The 26,123-nt window shown below is 31.0% G+C and overlaps 1 protein-coding gene across 1 annotated transcript in view; it reads left to right on the top strand.

The window, feature by feature from the left end:
* Positions 1-15,903, top strand: part of LOC129939784 (sodium-independent sulfate anion transporter-like) — a 34,958-nt gene extending 19,055 nt beyond the window's left edge. The window contains exons 2-6 of the mRNA XM_056047926.1: positions 9,831-10,322; positions 13,715-14,498; positions 14,564-14,866; positions 14,935-15,080; positions 15,150-15,903. Coding sequence (XP_055903901.1) covers positions 9,975-10,322; positions 13,715-14,498; positions 14,564-14,866; positions 14,935-15,080; positions 15,150-15,497 — 1,929 coding nt within the window. The 5' untranslated portion in view covers positions 9,831-9,974 and the 3' untranslated portion in view covers positions 15,498-15,903. The remainder of the gene's footprint in view (positions 1-9,830; positions 10,323-13,714; positions 14,499-14,563; positions 14,867-14,934; positions 15,081-15,149) is intronic.
* The last annotated feature ends 10,220 nt before the right edge of the window (positions 15,904-26,123 follow it).

Raw genomic sequence — 26,123 nt, 5'->3', positions numbered from 1 at the left:
ATTGTGTAGAACATTCTTTGAAAGTTGCTACATATGTTTTCAGCTAAATACCAGCCATTAGAGATTGCTTATTATTTAAATACACCGAAAAAGAAATATAAGCGGTAATAAACAATAAGCAAAAGCGAAGAAACTCCACAAAAAAAAGGACATTAGAAACGCTGAATCTGACTCGATGAATCTGAAAATATTAAGCGGTTGAAAAATTTTCAGGAGCTATTTCCGTTTGTGTTCTAAATAATAACATTAAAAAGTAAGTGCTATTGATTTCAAGTTCTTGATTAGCTAAAGGGTTAGAAGTAGGGTTTATCCACTCTCGTTGTAGGTAATTAAGTTGTGAGTTTAGACTTGGTCCAAGCTTTGGACCTCGCCAAAGATGTTAGGGATCAACCAAAGATAAAACGAGCAGAAGACGAATCATTTTAGAAAGTATTTGATGATGAAAAAAATTGCTGAAGCCACTGACATTGACTTTAAATATAAAAGAATAGTTTAAACCTTTTACTTTATGTAGAGAACAATATATTCGTGGGACTTTTTTCAATCCTGTTCTCAATTTTCAATCTTTGGATACAAATTTACAAAACATGAAAATATCCCAGAAGCATTTTCGGTTTTTTTTTTTAAGGATTCTTCGTATAAAATAGACAAATCACCTAAAAAATTTAAGAAAACTGTTGAGTTTTACCAAGCTTATATGGCTACCGGACTAGCTTCTATTCTTGAAGAATTAGAAACTTACTTACTTAGGTCCTCAGACCTGTTTATTCCGTTGGAAACTACATAAGGGGCATAGGGCCTCTACTACGCCTACGCGCCATCGTGTACGGTTTCCGGAGATGTGTTTCAGCTCCTTCCAACTCTTGCATAGTGACGCTGATTCCTGCTCGACTGTCCTGTGCCATTTGCTTATCGGTCGTCCAGCTCTTCTTCCTTCTTGTGTGAGCGGATTCCACTGCATTGCTTGGCCTTTTTCGAAGCTTATGTCCAATCCATTCCCACTTACGTCTTAGTATTATAGGTTCTTTCGGTTGCTGACCTGTCCTTCTGTGAAGGACCTCATTTGATATTCGCTTTGGCCAGAGAATCCGTAGGATGTTACGATGACATCTATTTACGAAGGTTTGCAGCTTTCTTATTATGGCAGAAGTAACCTTCCAAGTGCTGCATAATAAAGAAGCACATATTCGACATTTGTGCGAAACAGTCGTAGCTTTGTTCTTAAGCAATTAGAGTTATTCCTCCAAATTTTTGACAGCATACTGAACGCCGCTTTTGCTTTGCCGATGCGGCAGATGACGTCTTGTTTGGTTCCGCCTTCGATGGAGACAATACTTCCAAGGTATTGAAAGTTCTCCACTTTTTCCACCGGTTGCGAGGAAATATTTATTTGAGAGGATGGTCGGATTCCGAGGCTGATAATTTTTCTTTTGCCGCAAATTATTTTCAGCCCCACAACTTCTGCTTCTCTCTCCAGACTCGTTGTCATTTGATGGAGATCCATGATCCTATAAGAGAGTAAGCAAACATCGTCCGCGTAATCCAAATGCTTTAAATAGAATGTCAAAGTCTGTTGGGTCCCTCAACAGAGCTGAGCGCAGTACATCGCTTATCACCAACAAAAACAATATTGGCGAGAGAATACAGCCCTGTCTGACTCCGCTTCGGATTTCAAAATCATCTGACAACCTATCATTGTGCAGAACGTGACACTTGGATCTATCATATGCTGCTTTAATAATAGCAATTATTTTTTCCGGGATGCCTCTCCTCCGCAAATTAGAAACCAGATATTCTCCCTGTTCACGCTATCAAAGACCTTCTCGAAGTCGATGAATAGCAGGTGTATAGTTTTGAAATTAGAAATTTGTTGGTGATAAGAGATCTGAAATTATCATTCTCGTTGAAAGCACTCAATAGCTGTCCCGAAAGAAAGATTTCCTAATATATGTACATATATATTTTGTTAAATAAAATAGCTCAATGTCAATTCCCGAAAGAACTTTCTCTAGTTTAACGAGAATAAAAACCATATAATAAAACATGATCAATGAAGTGAGGTTATTAAAAATATGTCTATTTTAATAACAGTTTGATAAGTTTTGGAAGTTAACTTATTTGCAGAATTGTTAACCTTTTTTATCAGAAAAGACAAGGCGGTTCCATTCACTGCTTCAAGTAATATGTTCTTTAGCTCAATTTATCCAATGCTTCTTCTGAGCTAGCCTCGAAAAAGGTGTCTTATTTGGATAGTTTCACTTGTTTTGGTTGTATTATCCTTCGAACTAAGTTATGCTGGCTGATACTCGGCTTTAAGTCCTTATTTAAGTCATTGGTAGTGGGGAATTTAAACCAAGCCGTACCGCTTTTGTCTTGATGTTGTGTCCCATATTTTTGTTAAGCCCAACCCTTATTTCAAGTTCTAAGAGTCCCAAATCCTTCTAAAAATCATCTATTGTTGATCTTTGTGTAGTTGTCGAATCTTTCCGGAACCCATGTGTGTTTTAAACTCAACCAAAATAGTTGTTTTCAACATTCCCTTAAAACTTTTTACAAAAGTTTTTGGAAAATCGCACATGTAAAACACAGCATGGAAAGATTAGCAATAGCCTTATCTTAGTGAAACCTTTTTACACGCATTTTAGTGGTTCATTGTTTGATCTTGGGAAATTCTAACGCCTGTGTCCAATTTGGCCTTTAATTTTATGAATCTTTAATAGTTGGAAACGTTTCTGGGTACAAAACTTCCATAATATAACAAGTGGTTGGCAGTTTATAAAGCTATATGAGGCCATCAAAATTCATTCAATGGTTCTTAGCCCCAGTCTACAATATTAAGTTTAAATATTTTTAGTATTTTATAAAATTCTCAAGAACAATCTTCATAAACTATAAGACTTCACCTATCTTGAATGCATTCAAAGGAAAAGCTGAACCATTTATGCTAAATTGATTCCTTAAAGTTTTTGACAAAAATATTGCAAGAATTTTGAAAACGATATTTAATTTTGAGCACATAGTTAAAATCAAAATTATTGCTTGCAGTTTGCTAAATTATCACTCATTTTATTCACAAAAACTGGATGCTATGTTAAAAACACTATTTTCGGTTGTATTTAACACTTTTTAAAAAAGTGCCATATTTTAAAATCTTAATGTGATAAAATAGTTTTAAGAAAAGTTTCAATTTCAAAAGCAAGGGACAGGAAAAAGAAACTTAGTTTTGTCTACCACTGTTTTTATTAAAAAACGGGCTTTAGACAAAAAAAAAAACAATAATAATTTTAATAAAATATTCTTAAGCATGATTTTGCAAAATTTTAATATATTCATATAATACTAACGTCATTGGTTTATAATAATTTCCTATACACATATAAAAATGTATGTATGCTGATAATGACCCATATTTATTAACAAATTTTAATTTAATTCATTTGTTAGTAACACAAAAAATTAAGATAAAATATCAGACCGAAAGCGATTAAGAAGATTATATCGCACGCTCTTTTGTGATTTGATGTGACCTATCCATCTAGTTGAATAAATTTAATTATATTTTGCATAAATGATTATTTAATATTTTTGATTTTGGTTTGAATATTTTTCTCTTTTTTTTTGTTGGTTATTTGATCTTTCTTGTTTTGTTTATATCAAAAGGTGGCGGCAGAAGTGTTAAATGGTAAATATAAATAAAATATTATTATATGAACAGGTGATTTGACATTTTAAAGTTATTGTTTATAGGATTATTTTTTTTGTGTAGGTGTTTATAAAAATGCTTAAGATTGCTAAAAAAAAGAAAGTTTTTTTTATTGTATTTTTTGTAAACAATTGAATCGGCTTCAAACTGGATATGGCAATAACCTACACATTGTTTTTTCATCGGAAAGTTTGAACTTTGGATTTAGAATGATTGAATATTTTTAAGAATGTGGATATTATAATACAAATATAATAAGTTATAAGACTTCAAATGATTTCGATGCAAGGTTTGAATTTGCCGGCATTTGTGTAGTGTGAAGTGGCAACGGTGTAGAACAGAAATTTGACAATTGATGACAGGTTAAGGATACGCTTTCATTGTTGAAAAATGTTTTAAAATTAATTTAAGTCAACTTAGCCAAAAGTTCTGGAACTTGGCACCAAAAACGGAAACGAAAAGAAAAAAGAAAAATTTTTCTAAATCTAATCTTTATTTGTGACATTATTTTAAAACAATTTATTGGAGATTGTGTAATAAATTTGCTCTTCTGGTTATCTTCATTAATATACAAATTTACATTAAAATGTAAAATAAATTTTAACCACGTGCCACCACATTTTGAGATAAATCTAAACAAAGCAAAGCCAGAATAAAAAATAAATAAATATTAATCGTGTGATCACAATGCTAATGGAAAATTGTGTAATATAATCTAATAGTGCCACTACCTACCTTAAAGACAAATATACAACAATGAATTGAACAGAATTAATTACTGTCTTGAAGATTTTTTTTTTATTTCTATGGGGGTGATCGGCCGCGGGTGTACAATTGCAAACAATGATAGAACAACAAAATCATAAAATAAAAACTACTACGCCAGATATTAAAGAATGTCGTAGCCACATCCGTTAAGGAAATTGATCTCATTATATTTTTTTTCAATTTTTAAAGCATTAATATTCAATTAAAATTAATATTCAATTAGATTTTAAGAAAACTTAAATGGGAACAATAGAATGAGCTTCAAAATAAGAGATTGGAACACAGTTCGAATTGGATGTTAAAAATATGAATGTGAAACTATACTTACTTTGTTTTTTTTTTTTATAAGAAGTTTCATTTTCAAGAGCTTCTTAATTGAACAATTTTCACTTTCAAACTTTCATTTTCTGTCATTTGAAATTAAAATTATTAATATTCATTAAAAAAAAATTACAAAACTTAAGCAATTTACAATTGCCTTAAAAAAACCTCCAGGCTTGCAATAATGAAAATGATAGAACATTTCAGCTGCTGTGTGATGGCTAGTTAGTGATGGGATGAATTAAAAGCACTGGCTGGCTCAGAATCAATAATAGAATATTTCAGCTGTAATTCTTAGTGTTGACGAAAACCCAGGGTTTAACGATTCCTCACTCATTTGTTGAAAAAAAGGCATTGCACAAACGACACCACACCAAATTTTACATAAAGATTTGGTTTTGAGACTTTTTAAGTTCAGTAAGCACAAAAATTAGGGTTATTGATCAACTGCAACGTTGCCGTTGTGGCTTTGCTTATTGGAGGCTTCAATTGCATCAAAAGCAACCGAATTTTCTATCAAAAAGTCTCCTTCAGAGAACAGGCCCATTTTTGCATTGGAAGCGGAATTGTGGTATTTGTAGCGCCAAATATCTAAACATGATTGTTGGAAAGTCATTTCATCCTCACTGTGTTACTTTTTGGTGTGGTTTTAGGTTTGCATGGCATGGTGTGATCCTGACCTTACTTATTCAAAAATGAAGGTGAATCAATTTTAGCAGGAAATTTTATAAAAAGTATATGGTGCTGCAATCACAGCTTTGGCAACCATTTGGTTATCATCGTTTTTCATTGTTAATGGCACATCTTCCTCTTAGAAACAAAATAACTTTCGATTGACTTCTCTTATTTTTAACACCGAATTTTAAAGGTGATATCTCAAAAATAAGACGTTATGAAGAGATCAAAACCTTTCGGAAAAGTAAGTCCGGTACAAACTTGGCTGACATTTCTTATTTTTTTAAGTATTTTGAAAAACCAGTGCAAATAACATAATACCAAATATATTGTTAATATTTCAAATAAATACCTTGTTTCAATTCTAAATGTCAAACTATTTTTTGATTAATATTGTCTTTTCGATACAAAAATCTTTACTATACTATAATATTTCGAAAACGAGGAAACCCTCATAACTCTAAAAATTTTATATAAGGTAAGACTTATCTTCAATATCTTCAATATATATATTTTATATATATTTTACTTTACTTTTTCTTATTCACCTTCAGAAGTTTTACAGAATAAAAAAGTCAAACATGTTTCCGTTGATTAAGTTTTCTAAGTTATAACGGAAATTTCTCTAAAAAGTTTTCCATCATCAATAGCTAAAAGAATTTTGTCGAGTTATCTAGGAATATCACATACGATAAACAGAGGATATTGAAAAGTACAATTTCGTTCATTATTTGGAAGCTATTAAACATTTCTTCAGAAACAGGTTCGGATTTATTTTTCGATACGTTAGATGAAATGATTTTTCGATTTCTTGTTATCTTTAGATACTGTCCCACCGTACGCAGCACAAATTTTAAACACTAGCCCGCCAAGGTGTCAGTAACATTCAATAAAAGGCTTGGTTAAATTTCAATTTATCGAAGAGTGATGAGACACTTATAGTTTACCAAGAACTACAATACAACTTTTTGACCTATTTATGTTTTCAGAGTCAATTTGGAACATGTTCGCGGATAATGTTAAGACTGTTTTTGAAGTTTTTCTCCATTTTTCTCTTATTTTTCCTAGCACACTACAATGCAGTCATAACTAAAATCTCTTTACGTGACAATATTTAAAAGCCAAATGAGTTCCCAGATCCCAGAAATATTCCCAGAAAGTAAGTCCATAAAAAAGGTTCAAGAAATGTTCTTACGAGTTGTCTAAATTGTTTGAACAGTCATACAAATTTTCTACGTTTTGCTTGGATGCATTCGTAAAAAACTTTCAAGTCGATGGCGTCTTTACAGACTTTAGCAACGCATTTGACAGTTTAAGTCATGAAATTCTTCTTAAGCAATATTGGACTTAACGACCGTTTCGTTTATGTTGATTTTCTCATATCGTAAAGATAGATACTATAGCTTCGTGTAGAGGAGTAACCTTTCATATCAATTCAAAATCAATTCTTGTGTACCTTAAGGGAGTCCCCTTGGTCCATTGCTTTTTATTTAATTTATTAATGATTTGTCTTCTGTTTTAAATATTTCTATATACCTTATCCATTCAGATGTTGTTAACTTTTTTCGGATTATTGACTGCATCAAGAATTGTAAAGAGCTAAAAGAAGACCTTTATCAATTTTGTGGAATCGTTTGACTTTAAATATTGACAATTGTAAGACAGTGTGTTTTACACGCAAAAATAACATAATGAATTGTCAATATATGTTGAATTCATCATGTTTAAATAGAGAATCGTTTTCTTACCTTGGTGTTATAATAGACTCAAACCTAAAGTTAAAATATTACTATAATTAAATTTTAAAAAAGCTGATAAAACACTTGGTTTCGTCAAAAAATCTTCCGAAAACTTCCGTGATGTGTATGTTATTGAAATTCTGTATGTTTCGTTTGTCAGGCCAATTCTTAAACATGTTTGTGATGCATGGGTGCCATACTATTCCGTTCATTTTGATAGAATAGCAAATATTCAATGCAGATTTTGGAGATTTTGCCTTCTTTTATCCCCTGGCTTACTAGAACTCTCAAGAGCTTCACTTGATAAATCTTTCACTTCTTTCTGGTCAAAGAAAGTATTTGCAGTTCTACTTCATAGCTGGTTTATTGAATCGAATGATTTTATACCCGTCTTTTCCTTATCGATTGTATTTCAATCTGAATCAGGCTAGCTTAAGAAAGTACTTACCCTTAGAACTATTTTTAGAAGATCAAACTATGGCGCTAATAGTCGTCTTAATCAAAGAATCCGTAAATTTCCTGTACTCATTGATTCTACAAATTGGTAATGTCCATAAAAGTATCATTGAATTAAGGTCAAAGAATATTGAAAACAGTCTAGCGGTATCGTTCGACATCGAATCCTGATTGTCTGTCCACCGGAAAACATTGTTCCAAAAGAAATATGGATCGATGACCCAAAATTTATAGGAAACCCAAGGTTGGGACAATTTTGTTTGCTTAATTATATTCAGAAATCGAACTCACGCGGAAAAAAGATTTTGCAATGAAAATTTGGAAATACCCGATAGTTAATTCAGCCAGCTGTATGTATTCATATCTATAATCATTTACTGCAGCTTTTGGCTAATTAGTTATAAATCAGGATGTTAACTTCGGAAGACCGATGTTAGTTTTTGGCAGATCAAGCTTTAAGCATTTACTGAACCAGCGCACTCACGTTCATCCACCACTTTCCAAAACTTCCACTTGGTATGACAATTATGATAAAAATTTTGTACTCACACCTAAAACAATTTAATCATTTGAACGTATTTCTAAATGATATTTCTATTTATGACGGTGATTTGGGAAAATAGGATGAAAAAATGATTGTAGCCAATTTGACTAATGTAGCTTCAAAAATATCACTGCTACAAATTATCATAGTTCGAAGGTTGGTATTGGAAGAATTCGAATTAGGCCATAAACTGTCTTTGTGTTGAAAAAAATTTTGTTCCTGAGGTTTAATCCATTTTTAGAACATTTTAAACTAACAGCTTTCAAGGTTCCTTTTTATGGTTATCACCTGCAAAATATTGAACACTAAAAGTCTTTTTTAAATCGATTCATCTCATTTTTTTGGAACTACCTTTTACTAAAGTAGAATAACTGGAATAGCCAAAATTATTCAAAAGTCAAATAATCTATTTTCTAGAAAAATCAGCAGCCTTGTTTTAAAGTTTATAAAATGTAAATTTTTGACACATTTCTGATGTCATTTACAATAGACAGCGTATCTAATTTATCTGGCACGTGCCAGTATAAATTAATAAAAAAAATAAACAATACATTTTAAATTAAATAAGAATAATTACAATTACAACATCATTAAAATCACTAATTTATCAAATAACTTTTATAATTTAATAAATACATAGTTGTTTTTTCTAATAAAATTATTAACTACCCCCATATAAATATATAGATTTATATGAAATAGTCACGTTTTAAATTAATGATCAAATACTCTTACATAATTAATTTATTTTATTTTCATGTAAATGAAATTTAATAATTTATTTATTTTGTTTATTTTTTTTCGATTAAGAATTCTTTGAAATTATTCAATATTCAATAAATCCAACCCCAGACAATAAAATAAATAAAAAATGTATAAACACGCCCTTACAAATATTTCATACATGTTAACAAATCAAAAAAAAGAAACTAGAAATGCAAAAAAATTACATTAGCGGATATTGTTTAAACAAATAAAATTAATCATGCGTTTAAAAAAAGACTAGAGGAGGTTATAATATTTATTATGTATTTTCGCATTGTTTTAAATGTTGAAACGTGATATCTGCGTGATTTGTATTAAAAAAAAAAAAAAAAATATTTACTACAATAAAAATTCCCCATACGGAATCTCTCTGCTTGCTGGAGTAGGGGGGCTTTGATGTGCAAAGTGAATCACGAACTATTTATTTACCTACGCTGACTCTCGCCTTATTCAATTCAAGTTATTTTTTGGATTTTTACTTTGTCTTTTTCTTCTTCTTCATATTTTTCTTTTACTTTTAATATTTTATCAACAAACCAGCCAAGTAGCACGTGTATTTCAAGTTCAGTGAACGCGTTTGTAACCTAACTAGCTTTTGCTGCGTTTTTTTTCAGAGCCTCTTGTCTTAAGTCTTTCCCATAACCAAACCAACCAACCGACCAACCCGACTAGTAGCAGCTACGAACCTCCTAAACTTATAGCTATCACAGACCGACCAAGACGACGAACGACGACGACACCATAAAGATACCTTCTCACTGCACTCATTTGAGTCTTGAGTTGGACTTCGAGTGCATCAGTTTAGTCACTTTAACTTATCTTGTGTCTTTTGTTTCTTTTTCTTTTTTTTTTCTTATAGAAACTGGATAAAAATAGAAAATACAATTAAAGATACATCTTGGAAAACTTGACTTGTTTTGAATTAAAAAAAAAAAACAGGAAAAAAACGTCAAATTAAATCAAATCAAAGAAACAACAAATAAAATATCAGTAATTTGACAAAATGCGTCACATACACGCTTCCGGTGGCGGTGGCAGTGATGGTGGAAGAAATGGCTCAGATGTTTCTCTAGACATTCCACCAAATGGATTGTATTCGGGATCGAGAGATTGCATTATGCCCGGCGACAAGGAAATCGGATGCTGCCAGGGCATAGGTGATTGGTGTCAACAGACTTCGTCAAAAGTATTTTGCAAGAAAACTCTCTACAAGCGATTACCTATTTTGACATGGTTGCCAAAGTATAATAAAGATGATTTTATTGGAGATTTGGTGGCTGGAATTACGGTGGGCTTGACAGTTATACCACAAGGATTGGCCTATGCTGGAATTGCTGGACTACCTCTTGCTGTAAGTATTTTGTTTCAAATTTTTAGTTATGTACATATATGCATATATAAAATTGTATTTAGAAAGTCAGCAATTAAGTTTTAATGAAGTGAGAGTTAAACTTAAAAGGTAGTTAGATAAATACCTAGATAAATAATAATTATTAAATGAACTTTAAAAAAGCTAACAAACAATAAGTGACGAAAAATTATATTTATTTGGACATTTAATAATAGTTTTAGTTTTAAAATGAATTGACAAAGTTTACCATAAAAACTTGGTGAGTAAAGTTTTCTTTAGGCTTTCACAAATGTGCTAGAAAAGTTGAGATGAAATTAAGTATTTTTGTGTGTTCTCTGAAATTCAAAGAATTATTGCTTTTGTTTTTGTAGAACTTGAGAAGAGAAGGGAAGGCACGAAAAAAATTGTAAAATTTCGTCAACGCTTTTGGGCTTTCTAAAAATGATTCGTTTAACCAAGCTTATAAAGTACGCTGTTGGTTCTTTAATGTTCGATTCAAACATTGCCTTAAGCATTTTTTAACTTCAAATATTATTGAATGCGAGTGTGATTTTTTGTATTATTTTGAAAGCTTTATTGGGTCCATATAAAGCAGCTTCTCAGGGAGGAGCATATCATGAGTGTTTGCTTTTTCATGACTCTGTCATATAAAATCCCTGTTTACTACATCTCTTTATCAGATGATCATGTCCTAAAAATGTACGATAAGGAGTATCGAGATGACACACCGAAGCATGACATTTCCTGAATTTCATATTATTGGTGCCTATATTATTCAATTCAGGGTAAAAGAAGTGTCAGCAGTGAGTTTTGGGATACATTTAAGACTCTTGTGGTTTCCACGTTTTAATCGGGAATATATATGAAATTATTTCTTGATAAATATTGATATCAACCTCTATATACTTCAAAGATTATTCTGTTAACACAGCCCGTCAAAAAACAAGTTAAAATTGACAAGCTGTGGACTCTGAAAGGCCGACTTCCTAAGCGGGAGACAGAAACTCGAATACGGTAAACGTAAGCTTCAAGCTGGTTTGCAGGTTCGCAATCTTCCTCCAATACTAATTTCTTAATTAAGATATTCAAAAATGTTGACGTTTTGAAAAGTATTTGGTCCGATATTTGTATACAATAAAGCTAAAATGATTAAAGTAAAGAGGAAGGTTTGAGATTTACTCGTAATATGGGTGGTTACATTTAAAGGGCCAATATTGATTTTGAATAAAACATAAATTATTTAGAAAATGTCTGTCATTTTTTTAATATTATATTAATAATATAGTTTAATTATGTATAGAACCGACATGCGATGGTCCAAATATTCGATAACGCTGAAGCAAAATTGAGGTTCTATGACTTTTTTAAAGTGCCTAATTGTCTCATCATTCAGCTCTTGAATTGTCACTAACTTGTCGACGTAGTACACCTTTTTTTTCAAATAAAATTAAAGTAAGAAGTACAACGGCTTTAAATCAGATGACCTTGGTGGCCATTTGAGATTTACTCGTAATATGGGTGGTTACATTTAAAGGGCCAATATTGATTTTGAATAAAACATAAATTATTTAGAAAATGTCTGTCATTTTTTTAATATTATATTAATAATATAGTTTAATTATGTATAGAACCGACATGCGATGGTCCAAATATTCGATAACGCTGAAGCAAAATTGAGGTTCTATGACTTTTTTAAAGTGCCTAATTGTCTCATCATTCAGCTCTTGAATTGTCACTAACTTGTCGACGTAGTACACCTTTTTTTTCAAATAAAATTAAAGTAAGAAGTACAACGGCTTTAAATCAGATGACCTTGGTGGCCAATTGACATCACCACCAAGTGATACAAGACGGCTATTGAATTTGTCGCGTAAAAGAACCATTGTTTCGTTAGGTGCGTGGCATGTGGCACCGTCCTTTTGAAATAAGATATTGTCCACGTCAATATCTTCGTTTCGGGATTTAAAAAGTTTTTTATCAACTCACTTCATTTTGGAAAAAAATACGGCCTAATGATGCCGCCAGCCCATAAACCACACCAAACAGCCAAATGTGGCAATTCTTCTTATTGACGAATTGACTGAGGTGAAAATGTGCCTCGTCATTGAAGATCATCCAATGTCGCCGTATCTTGCCCCCATTTTGACCATTGACAACGCTGAAATTGATCAAGAGGCTTTAGTTCTTGAGTCAATTGCACATTTTAAGCGTGAAAATGTAAGACTTTATGCATAGTGTTCATAAACGATGAGCGTGAGATGTGCAATTGTTGGGCACGGTGAGACCGAGAAATTGCACGATATGCATTTTGATTTGAACGTCTATTTTCATAATAAGCCTATATAACTTCTCTGCGGTGCTCAATTGTGGATCTTTGAAAAGTTCAAATTGATTGATTTTTTCCTTCAAAATGTATATCACTTTGGTGCATTTTTAGAATTCAATCAGAGAATATCCAACGTTTCTTGTGATCGAACAGCTTGGATTCTTGTATTTATTGTAGTTAAAAATACGGTGTAGTGTCACACTTTAGAAGGTCGAGAACGTGTTTCACGACGACCCAAAAGTTCTTCAGTATTCCGCACTTGGACTGCAAAGGTTTTTTAGTGCATTTTAACATTTCAATAATGCCGTAGTTTTAGCTTGAAAAATGTCAAAAGAGGACAGTTTAAAAAGTGACAGCTGTCAAAGTAGTCTGACTACACATAACGAAATCTTCTTTTTTAAAACCCGTAACTTATAGACCTCACATTTGTAGTGTGACGTGCACTGAAAAACAAACCGTTTCAAAAACACTAAATATAAGGTCGATTCCTTAAAGTGGCAAAACAAACAATGAAGTCCCACTAAATTCGTGAGAGTCTCCAGAATTTCTTCGGACAAATTTTAATCTCCCTCACGGAGAACGGCAATGCTTTCAATAAAACTTCCGTTCCCGTTGACGTAAGGGTAATGGTTGCTTGTTTACTGAACTAGTAAGCTCATTATTGATCCGTCAAAGATGTCAAAGGACAAATGTATCACAGGCCAGAATGGGTATGATATCCGTCAATACTTATTTGAGAAAAAAAAAACTTTTATAGCTAACGGCCAATTTGACAGGCGTAGGTACTCATTCACTAAGGCTCTCAGAACTACAAAGTCGGTAAATGTTACTTAGCAAAAAATAGGGCCTCAAGAGTCAACGATAAGGCAGCTTTCCCAAAATTACCTCTATCATCTGTCAATGTTTTGAAGTGTCTACTGGAAGGCAGTCTTAAGTAAAGAAAATTAAGAATTTCAACTAAAAAAATAGAATAGAAAGACCACATTTTCAAATCTTTCAAAAAGGCTTTTTTTTATTTCAGTTTTTCCAATACTAACTTTATTTTCTATTTTAAATTTTCTTACAGTATGGTCTTTATGGATGCTTCGTCGGCTGTTTTCTATACATTTTCCTTGGCTCTAGCAAAGATGTGCCAGTTGGACCTACAGCCATCTCAGCATTGCTTACATTCCAAACAGCTCAAGGCAACTGGCAAATGGCCGTCTTGCTAACATTCCTCACTGGTCTCATTGAAATAGCCATGGGTGTGTTTCAACTTGGCTTCCTCATAGACTTTGTCTCAGGACCAGTTAGTGCAGGATTCACAAGTGCTGTTGCTCTAATCATCTTTACATCTCAACTCAAAGATATTCTTGGAGTTAGTACGAAAGGAGCAACATTTTTGGATATGTGGATCACAATTATCAAAGATATCCACAACATCAGCTTAGCCGATACACTCTTTGGAGTTGGTTGCATTGTGATCCTTCTTTCGATGCGAGCTATGGCAAGCTTTAAAATTGGACCAGAAGATGATGAGAAGAAGAAGCCATGGCAAAAATTCATCAACAGCACTTGTTGGTTGATTGGAACATCGAGGAATGCAGTTTTGGTTATTGCATGTGGAGCTATTGGATCGTATTTGTATGAATCGGGTGTTGAGTGGTTTAAGACCGTGGGCTATGTGCCTCCTGGTCTGCCAGAATTCCAAGCTCCTCCATTTTCATACTCCACCCAAATGAACACAACTTCTGGGGAGGTTATTGAAGTATATGAGTCGTTTAGTTCGATGGTATCAAAGATGGGTTCTGGACTGATTGTGGTTCCTTTGATCTCGTTGCTTGAGAATATGGCTGTGGTTCAAGCTTTTGGTGAGTTCTTCACACTTTAAAACCCCTTTAGATTTTGTTCACTAAAGTCTGTTATTTGATTATAGCTAATGGAAAACCAACTGATGCAACTCAGGAATTGATCGCTGTTGGTGTTTGTAACGTTGCCAATTCATTCTTCCAAGGATTCCGGTCAAACGGTGGTTTGGCTCGTGGAGCTGTTTGCAATGCTAGTGGAGTAAGAACTCCTCTATCGAATCTCTATACTGGAACTCTAGTCATCATTGCTTTGTTGTACTTGACTCCGTTCTTCTTCTTCATTCCTAAAGCTGCCTTGGCTGCCATCATTGTGGCTGCTGTGATATTCATGGTGCAATATCGTGTTATCAAACCCATGTGGAGGAGTAAAAGTAAGTTTGACTTTTAAGAAGCCTTTTGTTTTTCAAAAACTAAATAATTGTGTTTTTTTTTTCTGTAGAAACTGACCTGATTCCCGGAATTGCAACCTTTATCGCTTGTTTGGTGCTTCAACTTCAAGTTGGTATCCTTGTGGGAATCGGTATCAATGTCGTCTTCATCCTGTATCATGCCGCTCGTCCAAAACTGAGAGTTGAAAACCTTATCGTAAGTTAAATCAATTTAAATCTTACTTAATCACTTAATTTATTTCCTATCTTTTTATTATTTTAATAGACCTCCTGCGGCACAAACTACATCATGTTGACCCCAGATCGTTGCTTAATCTTTCCCTCTGTGGAATTTGTGCGTAACGTCGTCAATAAACAAGGTCTCAAATCAACATTACCGGTTGTGATAGATTGCACGCATATTTATGGCGCCGATTATACAGCCGCTAAGGTTGTCTCAACTATGATTGCCGAGTTCCAGGCCAGAGACCAGAAGCTCTGCTTCTTTAATCTCCGGCCAAGAGTTGCTGCAGTCTTCGAGGGTTTGAATACCAATTTGGTGGTATTCTATGAAATGTCAGCACTCGAAATGGAACTTTCTGGAAAGAAACCAGAAATAACATCGGCGGCGTGAACCTGAGCCTGACGCTACTAAAACCAAGGCTCTCCAGTCTGAGCGAGCTATGTTGCCAACGAATATTACTTACTTACTTTAATTACTCTTTAATCTATTAGTTTATAGCAGTAGGTATTTTATTTTAATTTATTTAATTAACTGAAAGAAAAAAACTTATATGATTGAGTTCGTCATAAATGTTGACTTTATATGCAAAAAAAAATCAAAGCTTCAATGACATGCAAAGTGCAACAACAAGATTAAGTATTTCTCAGAAGATAAAAACTTTATGAATCTTCAAGTTTTGAAAGGTTACAAAATAATTGACAGAAAGTTTATGTTTTTTGATTCTGTTTATTTAAGTATTAATTGTTTTTGTTTATTTCTTCGAGAAATAAAATAAAATTTAAGAAAAAAAAATTAATATGAAAACAATTTTTATCTCAAAATTGTTTTTTGAAAAAAATGTGCCAAAAGAACTTTAAATTATTACAATTATATTTATTATACGAGTATTTAGTTTTTTGTGAATCTCTCACATGCATCTATGCAAATATAATTATAAATTGATAAGAATGTTTATTGAACTTAAATAGAATATATATATACGTATATTATTTTGAGTACCTATATAGATATGTATTTATATTTAGTTAATAATTTACTGTATAGTTTTATATACAACGAAAAACAATTATTGTAATATAAATAAATAGGTTAATAAATCAAAAAGTATTATTTAATTAAGAAGATTTTGTTTATTTTATAAAGATTCAAGGGGATTAAATAGTCGTTAAAATGTAAAAACAAGATAAAGCTGATATACTTACATCGTGTAGGGTAAAACTGATAAAGGATGTAAATAGTTGTATTCCGTCTTATTGTTCCTGAAGAGCTTTGTCATTTAACGAAATCTTAACAACAATCTCTGGAATGTTTAAAAAATGCCATTTACCCTGCTTTTTTTGAGTGAGTAGCGGATCCCATTTTCATCGGAAACTTTTATGAATCCTGAAAAAAAATTCTCAAACAATTATGCAATACCAGCAGATTTGGTGTTACGTTTTTTTGGGATACGTAAAGTTTCCAATTACAATGGAATTAATTATAGAGCCGACTATTGGGTTCCAGGGAATCATTTGTTCGTACGTCCATACGTCCGTATTTTTACTTGCGACATATAGGAACTAAAATTATGGCAAGTTTTGCATTCGTGCAAAATTTCGAACTAGCTATGGACGACGAAAAAACTTTGAGACATTGGCTTTAAACAAATGTTATCTATTGAAAGATATTGTTGTCAACATTCAGTAATATTTTAAGCAAAATTAAATTCTTTTTTATAAAAAAAAAACCTAAACAAAAATTAACAAATGTTGGTAAAAATTCATTTTCGACTTGAATATCTTTCCAAGACTTTGTAATATTGGCTTTAAACTAATTTTATTTTACGAAAAATATTGTTTTCAACATTCGATACAATTTTGAGAAAAATCTAATCTTTTTTTTTACAAAAAATAAAAACTTAAAAAAACTAAAACTTAAAAGTTCGTAAAATTTGATTTTTGACTCAAATAAAAAAAAGTGAATAAATTAGGTGGCGCAACAGTCCATTGAGAACTAGGCCTAGTGACTTACAACTCTCAACCATTCCTGTGTTCGAGTAATTGCAGGGGACCTACAGTTTATATGCCGAATCCCAACGGATAGTTTGTTTGGACTCAAATATCTTTTCAAAAATTTGAGATAAAGACTTCAAATTAATTTAATTTTATAAAAAATATTGTTTTAAACATTCAGTTAGTTTAAAAAAGAAAATCTAACAATTATTTTTTTTATAAAAAAATAATAATACCCAAATTTGGTAATAATTGATGTTCGGTTCTCGATGTCTCGTGAACAATAGAAAACATTGACTTCAAATTAATTTCATTTATTCAATTTGAATTTATTTGTATAAGAAATATAAATTTTTTTTTTAATGTTACTAAAATTTAAAAAAAAACTTGTTTTCGCCTTAGAATCTAGTTAGCAAAAATAGATTTTGAAATCAAACTATTTCATTATATGCCAAATATTATTGGTTTATTTTTCAAAATAATTCAACTGACAACTTTTTTAACAAAAACCTACAAACTTTTAAGCAATACAAATCCACAGACGGGATGGGAAGTTATCAGTGTAGGTCGCACCCCAGCCTCTTTTTTTATTTAACTTTTTGTATTATAAAGATGAGAAAGTCAATTGTACTTCCATACTTTTTTCATTAATTTATTTGTATACAGTACCCCGTGGTGTGTTGGTGAGTGCTTCATTTACCAAATATTGCACTTACTCCTGTTGTTATCATTTTTATCTACGCATTACATTTTCAAGGTTTAGTATTTATCGACATTTTGTTAAGTGCATTAAGTATGTTAAAAGATAATAGTATTGAGGTTGATCAGTATTAAAAGGTAAATGCAAGAAAATAACAAATTGTATCAAGGTGAAAGAGCCTTTTATCTTAAAAAATAAAAATACAATATTTATTCACAAGGACAAAATTTCTACAATGCATGAATATCATTGTGCAACCAAAAATATTTTACTTTTGAAATGCATAATAAGAAAACTAAACTGAAACCAACAGACTTTTGAAATAATTCAAGTAGCTGTTCATTATGTCAATGGGCTTAAACACTTTCATTAATATTAATCAAATAAACTAAAACTAATTATTTCTTTACGAGAACTGTCTTCAGGGCCCGACAAAGCATATTTGCAAGATATTTATGATAAAAAAAGAAATTCACTCAAGGAAGAAACGCGTGCATGCCTTACTCACTGCTAAAAAACCTTCTTAAAAACAATTTTACCGAAAAATGGGAGCCATCGAAGAATATAATCGAGAATTACAAACAATTGTATAGTCGCTATTTATAGCTGTCATTGGTTTTCATCATAGAAAACAAACATTGAAATTTTTTTGACAGGTCGCTTATAGCTATCCTTAAAAATGTCTGTTATTGAAAAAAATGTTCTGATTGAAAACGACCGACAAATTTTTACTAACAGAAATATGTCATTGGAATCGTGTGAAATTGGTAAACAAATTAGTGGTATGATTCGTTTCAGTTTTGAATACAAAAATATCAGCTTTTCAGAAAAATGAATTTACGTTCGGAAAACAGAAAAATGCATTTTTTGCAAAAAATAAATCCGCAACTAAACTTTTTTTTCTCAAAAAAAAATACTTTGTGTGATTTCTGATTGATCATTATATGATTTTCGTTTCTAATCAAAGTGAAAAACCGTCAAATATCGATTGAAAACATTTTCCGGATCGATTTCAATGATAGCTTTAACTGGCCCCTTAATGTTTGTAACTGAAAATATGGAACATCGAATTTACAATAATGAATTGAAAAATTATTTAATTATAGGTTTAAGGCTTTATTTTTGTAGTTATGGTAGGGATGAGCTTTTCTTATGCATTTTTTTATATTTATGAATATTCATACAAAAACCTTAGAATTAAAATGATTAAATTAATTTTGTGCATACATATTACATATTATTTTAATTCTTATTTAATAAACTAAAAGTGATGAATTTAAAATCTTTTTTTAATTATTTGAACTATATTATTTATAAATGTTGGCCTTTTAGCAGTGAAAGCAAAAATTGGCCATGACATTGATCATTCTATTTGTCTTTTTTCGGAACATTAACCTTCGCAGTAGGTCAGGTCACTTAACTTCGAATTTGGACATTATTGGATTCAGTTTTTAATTTTGTTCATAGGCCAAGCATGTGTTGTTCTTTTTGGTTTTACTCCTCAATTTAAGAAAATACTCCCCAAAATGAGGAAAAAAAAAATCCTCTTGAAGTTTTTAAAACTACTACTACTACAAAATGGTCAATAGATGTGCAAATTTTTTTTTTACACACTGTATATGTAAGAATTGTAAGAATTAAGTGCCTGCTTACAGGAAGAAATTTTAATAGAATGGAAAAGGAGCATGGAGTGTAAGAATTAAAGAGGGATGATTCTATGTGGAGTCGAATCGTTCTTGCGCAGGCAAATTATTTTTTTTAAAAGTTAATGACTGTTGTAAAGGCTACTTTTAATGTATGTATTCCAGTCTGGTGCAAAATGCAGATTGTTCCAATTGTTTTTTCAATTTGTTGGTTAATTAAGATTTAATAAATAGCTATCAGTTTTAATAGAAGTGACGTATTTTGTGACATGATAACACCGGAATGTGACTGACTCAGTTGATTTTAGACAGGCTTGAATTACATTTAATTTTAATAAGTAACTGTCGTCCCATGTTGCTTGCATTAATTAAATTTAGTGGTTAATGATGCTGCTCGGTGCTCATTATACGCAGTTAAATTTTTTGATACAATTCAATGTTTGTATAACTTTTTTTCAAGCTTTACAAAGAGGTGGGATATTTATAGGAAACAAATTCCAAGTCTTACTTTGAAACCTCTCTCAGAAACTAGATGAGAGAGCAGGTAAGATGCTTTAAGGCTTTTAAAAGCAAATTTAGAAGAAATATATGAAGCCCTTATAGAAATAGGAAATCTTGAGGCAAAAAACATTGCAAAATCGTTAGGAAATTAAGTTTCTGATTTTACATTTATTTGCTGGCTGCTGATTTGGTTTGATATTTTAGAAAATATAAATAAAACAAGTAAATATTTGCAAAGTCCGTCCGTAAATCTGTTAACTTGCATACAGTTTTAGAAAATATAAAACATTTGTTTGATTTAAATGAGTACGTTTAATTAACCGAGCATATTGTAAGTTCCCTAGAAATACAAAATATGTTTCCTGAAGCTTCATCATTGCGATCTCAACGGAGAAAAAGACTTTATGCTGAGATTTAAAGCAGATTTTTTTTTTCAAAATACTTGCTCAAGCCATTAAATTAATTACAGAAAGGTTTGAACAGCTTGATACGTATAGTATCAATTTCCAAGTAACATAAGCGAATGTTTAACAAATACAAATGTACGTGCTTCATGCCTTAATTTTGCAGAATGTTTTACCATTATGTAGTTTTACACCACTAAGCTCAAGTTCAGATGTTTTAAAATGTATTTTTAGTTCAAATTCAAAATTGAAAATTCTTACTACAAAGGAGAATGTAGTTTTTCTTAACTTAAAATTATTAAAAATTATCATAGGGCAACCATGACTCAAGAGAGATGATCTCATTTCTGAATTTACAAAATGTAAGTTTAAACTTTTCCCCGCTGTTCATTTCTTCTCTGCGTTTAAGTATATGATTAAGGCCTACATGACATGGGATACTTCAATACAAAAAAAAAATGCATTGAAAATCTACCTCCTGGGTAATGTGGGAAAGGCTTATGCTTGTGTATCAGTTTATGTGTGAAAATATAAAAAAAGAGACGCTTTCTAAAAATCTTGCACAGGTCGCAAGTTTGGCTCGGGCCGCCCCTGACTGTCTCTTGCGAGAAATTGACAAATCCTCCAAGAGTAATTAAACTAATACAATTTTGTTCTCAAATAAGTCGTTGGGATTCCGCTTAAAACTTGAGGCCCCTCCATCTCTGGCAACATTACACACAAGAATGGTTGAGAGTTGCAAATCAATAGGCCCTAGTTCTAAAAGGACTTTAGTGCCACCTAATTTATTTATTTTTGTTATCCCTAAAATGATAAATAAATATTTTGTTGTGTTGATAGGAGTTATACGGTTTTAATAGCTTACACAGGCAAGTTTGACAATTTTGTTAGTTTTAAAATTTCAGTTTGCTACAATTTGGAATATATATACAAAAAAACAAGGCATCCATACCAACATTTGATAGTATCTATTATATCAGTTACGCAAGGATTTTCGGGGGGATGAATATTAAGGTAGTTATTTTTATCGTTTCGATTGATCAAATTGAAAATCTTGACATTTCTTTTAACGATCTTTAGAGAGATGTCCATGTCTTTGGGAGACCAAAATATCGTCATCCATATCGCAAGAACCAGAACAGGTGTTGAGTTTAAATACATTTTTTCTTACAAATAATAAAATCGAAAGATGCAGAAAGGAATTTCAAAAAGAAAATAAATGGGTATTTTTTTTACTATAGCAGTAATATAAATCTCACGAGCCATTTACGCTAGCGGCTTAGTTACGAACAAAAAATGATATTAATGTATAAGTGTATGCAATGAAGATTAACATTTTTGACATCTGATAACATTTTGAGAGTTGTAAGTCACTAGGCCCTGGTTCCAAACGGACTGTTGCGCCACCCAATTTAACATTTTGAGAAAAATCGAAGCAACTTTTTTTTATAAAAATTGGTTTCCGATTCGAAAACAGTTAGAGATATGCTTAAACTATTTTTATCTTATAAATATTATCGCAACATTTTTGAACAGTTCTCGTTTAAAAATTAAAGTTGACTGTAGTTAAAACAGTTCTACAAGTTTTTAATCAAAAAATACTCTTGAACTTGATAAATATAAAAAAGCAGATATTGAAATCAAACTTATTTCATCATAGGCACAGTAGTTTGCTAACTTTAAGTTAATTTTTTAGAAAACTTCAATCGACAACTATTTTGTAAATCATACAAAAACAACAAAGAACTGATAATAAATGACTGAAAGAACAAAGGAAGATATTGACTTCAAATATTCTTGTGTTATACAAAATATTGTTAATATTGACATATTACTGGACATACGGGCATGGAATGTTGTCAGTGTGTGTCGCATCCCACCCTCTTTATTTTTGTTTTACTCAAAATAATGTTAGAATGCGTGACTAATGCGATTAATTTTTTAAGGATGGTTTTATATTCCCAATTTGTTAGAAGTATTTTAATCCTAATTTTTAAACATAGACATAACAATTCATTTATTTTTTAACTTTTCCAAATTTGTCTAATTTTGTTTTCTTACTTTTTACCAAAATAACTCATGGTTATTGAAAAAGTACATCTAAGCTACAAAAGCAAACTTTTCCATACAAAATTGTTTTTCTCAAATGAATATTAATGAACCTATCAATATTACACAATCACATCTCTATAGTTGGACTGTGTCATTCTGGTTAAATTGTCCTAAAAGAAATAAATCTTTGTATGAAACTAAGGTCCAACGCCTTGTGTCTCAAGACATATTTTCATTTTTTCCAATTTGTAGACTAAATTTTCCATTGGCAATCGTGTTTTTACTTCCAAGACGCAAAAAGAAGTGTTCATGTTTCTTTTTATTTTGTTTTTTTTTTGCACTAGACGCGAAAAACCTGTCCTTAGAAATTATAACTTCATATCAAAAGGTTTGAGTTCAGTGCAAGTGCATTGCAAGTAAGAGTAAACAAAATATTTCGTGTATTTTTGGATTAAAAATAAACAAAAAAACAAGAAAATAACATTTTATGTAATTTCATAACGAATAATTGTGTTTTTGCATTAAATAAAGTAATTGTTAAGGAACTAAATAATGTGCTTCAATATTTCACCTGAATCTTATCTTTTATTTTGTTTATTTACAGTGATCAAATAGTAACTTAGTTTTGAATAGTTTTTATCTAAAAACTTTAAAACGTGGCTGAACCCTTATACGATTTTACTTCATTTTAAATCCTTTGATTTATGAATAAATTAAACAATAGACTTTCATTATAATATAAACAAAAATACAAGGTAGCATTTGTAGAGTTTTTGTCAATAAGTTGTAAACATTGTGTTTGTATGGTTTGATTAGAAAAGGTCTGTACTGTGGATTCTTGAAAAGATGTTTATAGTTTTGTATGTTTTGTTAAAGAGTGTGTTTTGTGATTATGAATAGATAAAGTATCATCAAAAAATGTTGAAATCTGACCTGATAATCATCTCAGAATCGAATTTGAATAAAAATCAAATAACACCATGTTAGTGTTGACATGAAAACTTAGCAATAGTAATACGTAAGTTATATACTCGATTCAAGCAATTTTCATATATAATTATTTTTTCAAAGGAAATAAAACTTAAACAAATGGCTATCAATTTTATTTTTCTTATAAAAGGAGATGTTGAAACAGGAAGATACACATAACCGCTTTCACTTTCACCCTGTTTGAATTATTATCAATATCAATCCGGATCAGATCAAGTAAATGGACAAATATCGTTTATTTTTTAAATGTTTGTAGCAAAAAAAGCCTGGGATGTGAACCATACATTCAAATCGATGTCCGTCTTTCGATTTGTCTAAAAGTTTAACATAATATTAATAAAAACATTCTATGTGATATTAAAAAATTAAAAGTAATTAATTCTGTAGGTATTCATGCTTCGTAAAAAAAGTTGTTAATTGAATTTTTCTAAAGCTAGCAACAATATTTTGTTTTTATTTATCTACTACTGTTTTTTTTTTTAAATTCCTTGCTCTTATTTGTTTTGATCAAAAACTGAAAAAAAGATGACTTCGTGTTTTCTTGTTCTTGAGAAAATTAAAAACTACCAACAAAAATATTTAAATTATTGTTTTTACCTTTCTCGAGTATTTACGTATTTTTATTGGATGCTTTCGTACTCGGCTTTAGAATCGATAGAGAGGTGGTGGGTATTGATTTGAAGCTCCTGTGTTTTTTCCAAGATCTGCCGTAGTGTTAATATTTGGTCGATAGTGGACTTTCCTTTTCTGCAGCCACACTGATAAGGACCTTAAATGTTAAGGAAACTGATACCTCTGTAGTTGGCGCCATAGCTATCTTCACTTCGTCAAGGTCGGGTAGGAGGAATTGTTAATCTGCGTCGCCTAGGTTAAGTGGTTCTATCTACCTTACAGTGGAATTCGTTTAGTCATCGCCGTTATATAATTTGGGGAAGTGATCTTTCCATATTCTCAGCATCGACTGCGGTTCAACTACGATGTTCCCCTGATCGTCTTTACAGATTTTGGTTCTTAGCTAGTACCCTTGGGAAATTTTTTGTAAAATTTACGAACCTCATTCCTGTTTTGACATCCCTCTATTTCCTCGATTGCGCGCTATTGGTCTTCAAGTAATCGAATCTTTATTTTTGTATATAACAAATAGAAACTATCAAAAAATACTATTAAAGTTGGTAAAAATTCTTTTTTGACTATTAGATTTTGAAATTAAAAAAGTGTTGCTAACATTAAATAAGTTTTTAGAAGAATTCAATTTTTTAGGAGAATAAAGAAAGATATTGACTTTCAGGTTCATATCTTGCACATTTTTTTAAGGTTTACAACAGATCGACAGGAGCAGTGAAGGGAAGTTATTAGTGTGTGTCGCATTACAGCCTTTTTTTTCTTTTTATATTCTAAAATAATATATATTACAAGGCATAACTACGATTTCATTATGTAATAAACCATATTTAATTGGAATGACCTGATGCAAAAAAAGTTTTGTATAAAACCATAAAAATTCAACTTTGATTCAAAACAAATTGATTATAACTCAATTATGAAGTGCACAAAATTCAAGAAATACTAATCAGAGATTTTATTTTGTACATCTGTCCAGCTTCAATGTCAGCTATTGACAAAATTAGGCTATTACTAAAAATGCTTCCACAGTTGTAGTAGTGTTTTAAACAATGACTTTTATACCTTAATTTCTCGGTAACTATTCATTAAAACCGATTTGATTGTCTAATCCTTGGAAAACAACAAACATTATGTAATGATTTAAAGATTCAAAATTCAGATAGAAAAAATTGATTCTTTTTAAAATAGTTCAAAGCAATTATTCTGAAAGATGGAAAACGTACATATTTAAGTAAGTTAAAAGATCATCGAAGTGATGTTATTTCCGTTGTTTTTTAAAATTCAGATAGAAAAAATAGATTCTTATTAAAATAGTTTAAACCAATTATTCTGAAAAATAAAAAACGTAAATTTTTAAGTAAGTTAAAAGATCGTCGAAGTGATGCAATTTTAATAGTTGTTTATGATGTGTAGCACATGTTGATTCGAGTTCTCACTGTTTTGAATTTGCTTTATACGATGTTTAAAAAAAAAGTGTATATACCAGTGTAATTTTTGAAACTCATCTTTAGCTTCATTCTAGTTTTCTTTTTGCACACTAAAAGTGCGATGATTTTTGAAAGAAGGGTGTTATTATTAAATATCAAACTTTTTAAATTTTAGGTCCTACTAGTGTATGATCTTCAAAAAATCATTTTGTTTCTTTTTTAAACCAACTCCAGCGTGTATTTTCAAAAATAGCTATTTTGTTAAAGTGTCGGGGTCATATATCTACTACTCTCCCAATAGAAGAAAAGAGACCATATCTCTTATAATCTCCGAATAAAAGATGTATTAAAAGTGACACCTCGAAGGTATATGTCCTATTTGTATATTAAAGCGTACTGACACAATAACTCACATAACAATAGTTTTAAAATAGATTTAAAATTAAAACTGATTCCTTTTGAATGTATTCAATCTAGGACAATGTAGGATGTTTTTGATTACATAATATTTGATTATAGGACATTAAGAAAACCGACAATTTTAAAGCAATTTCATGAAGACTCCATTTTTTTAAATATTAATACATATTTTTTTGGTTCACATGCCTGAAGAACTGAATCCAAGAAATTTAACTAAAAACTATAAAAACACATTCATTAGCAAAAAGTTATGGAACTATTTAG

This window comes from Eupeodes corollae, chromosome 1 (assembly GCF_945859685.1).
Source record: "Eupeodes corollae chromosome 1, idEupCoro1.1, whole genome shotgun sequence".
NCBI classification, from domain to species: Eukaryota; Metazoa; Arthropoda; class Insecta; order Diptera; family Syrphidae; genus Eupeodes; species Eupeodes corollae.
This window is presented reverse-complemented; position numbering and strand designations above follow the sequence as displayed.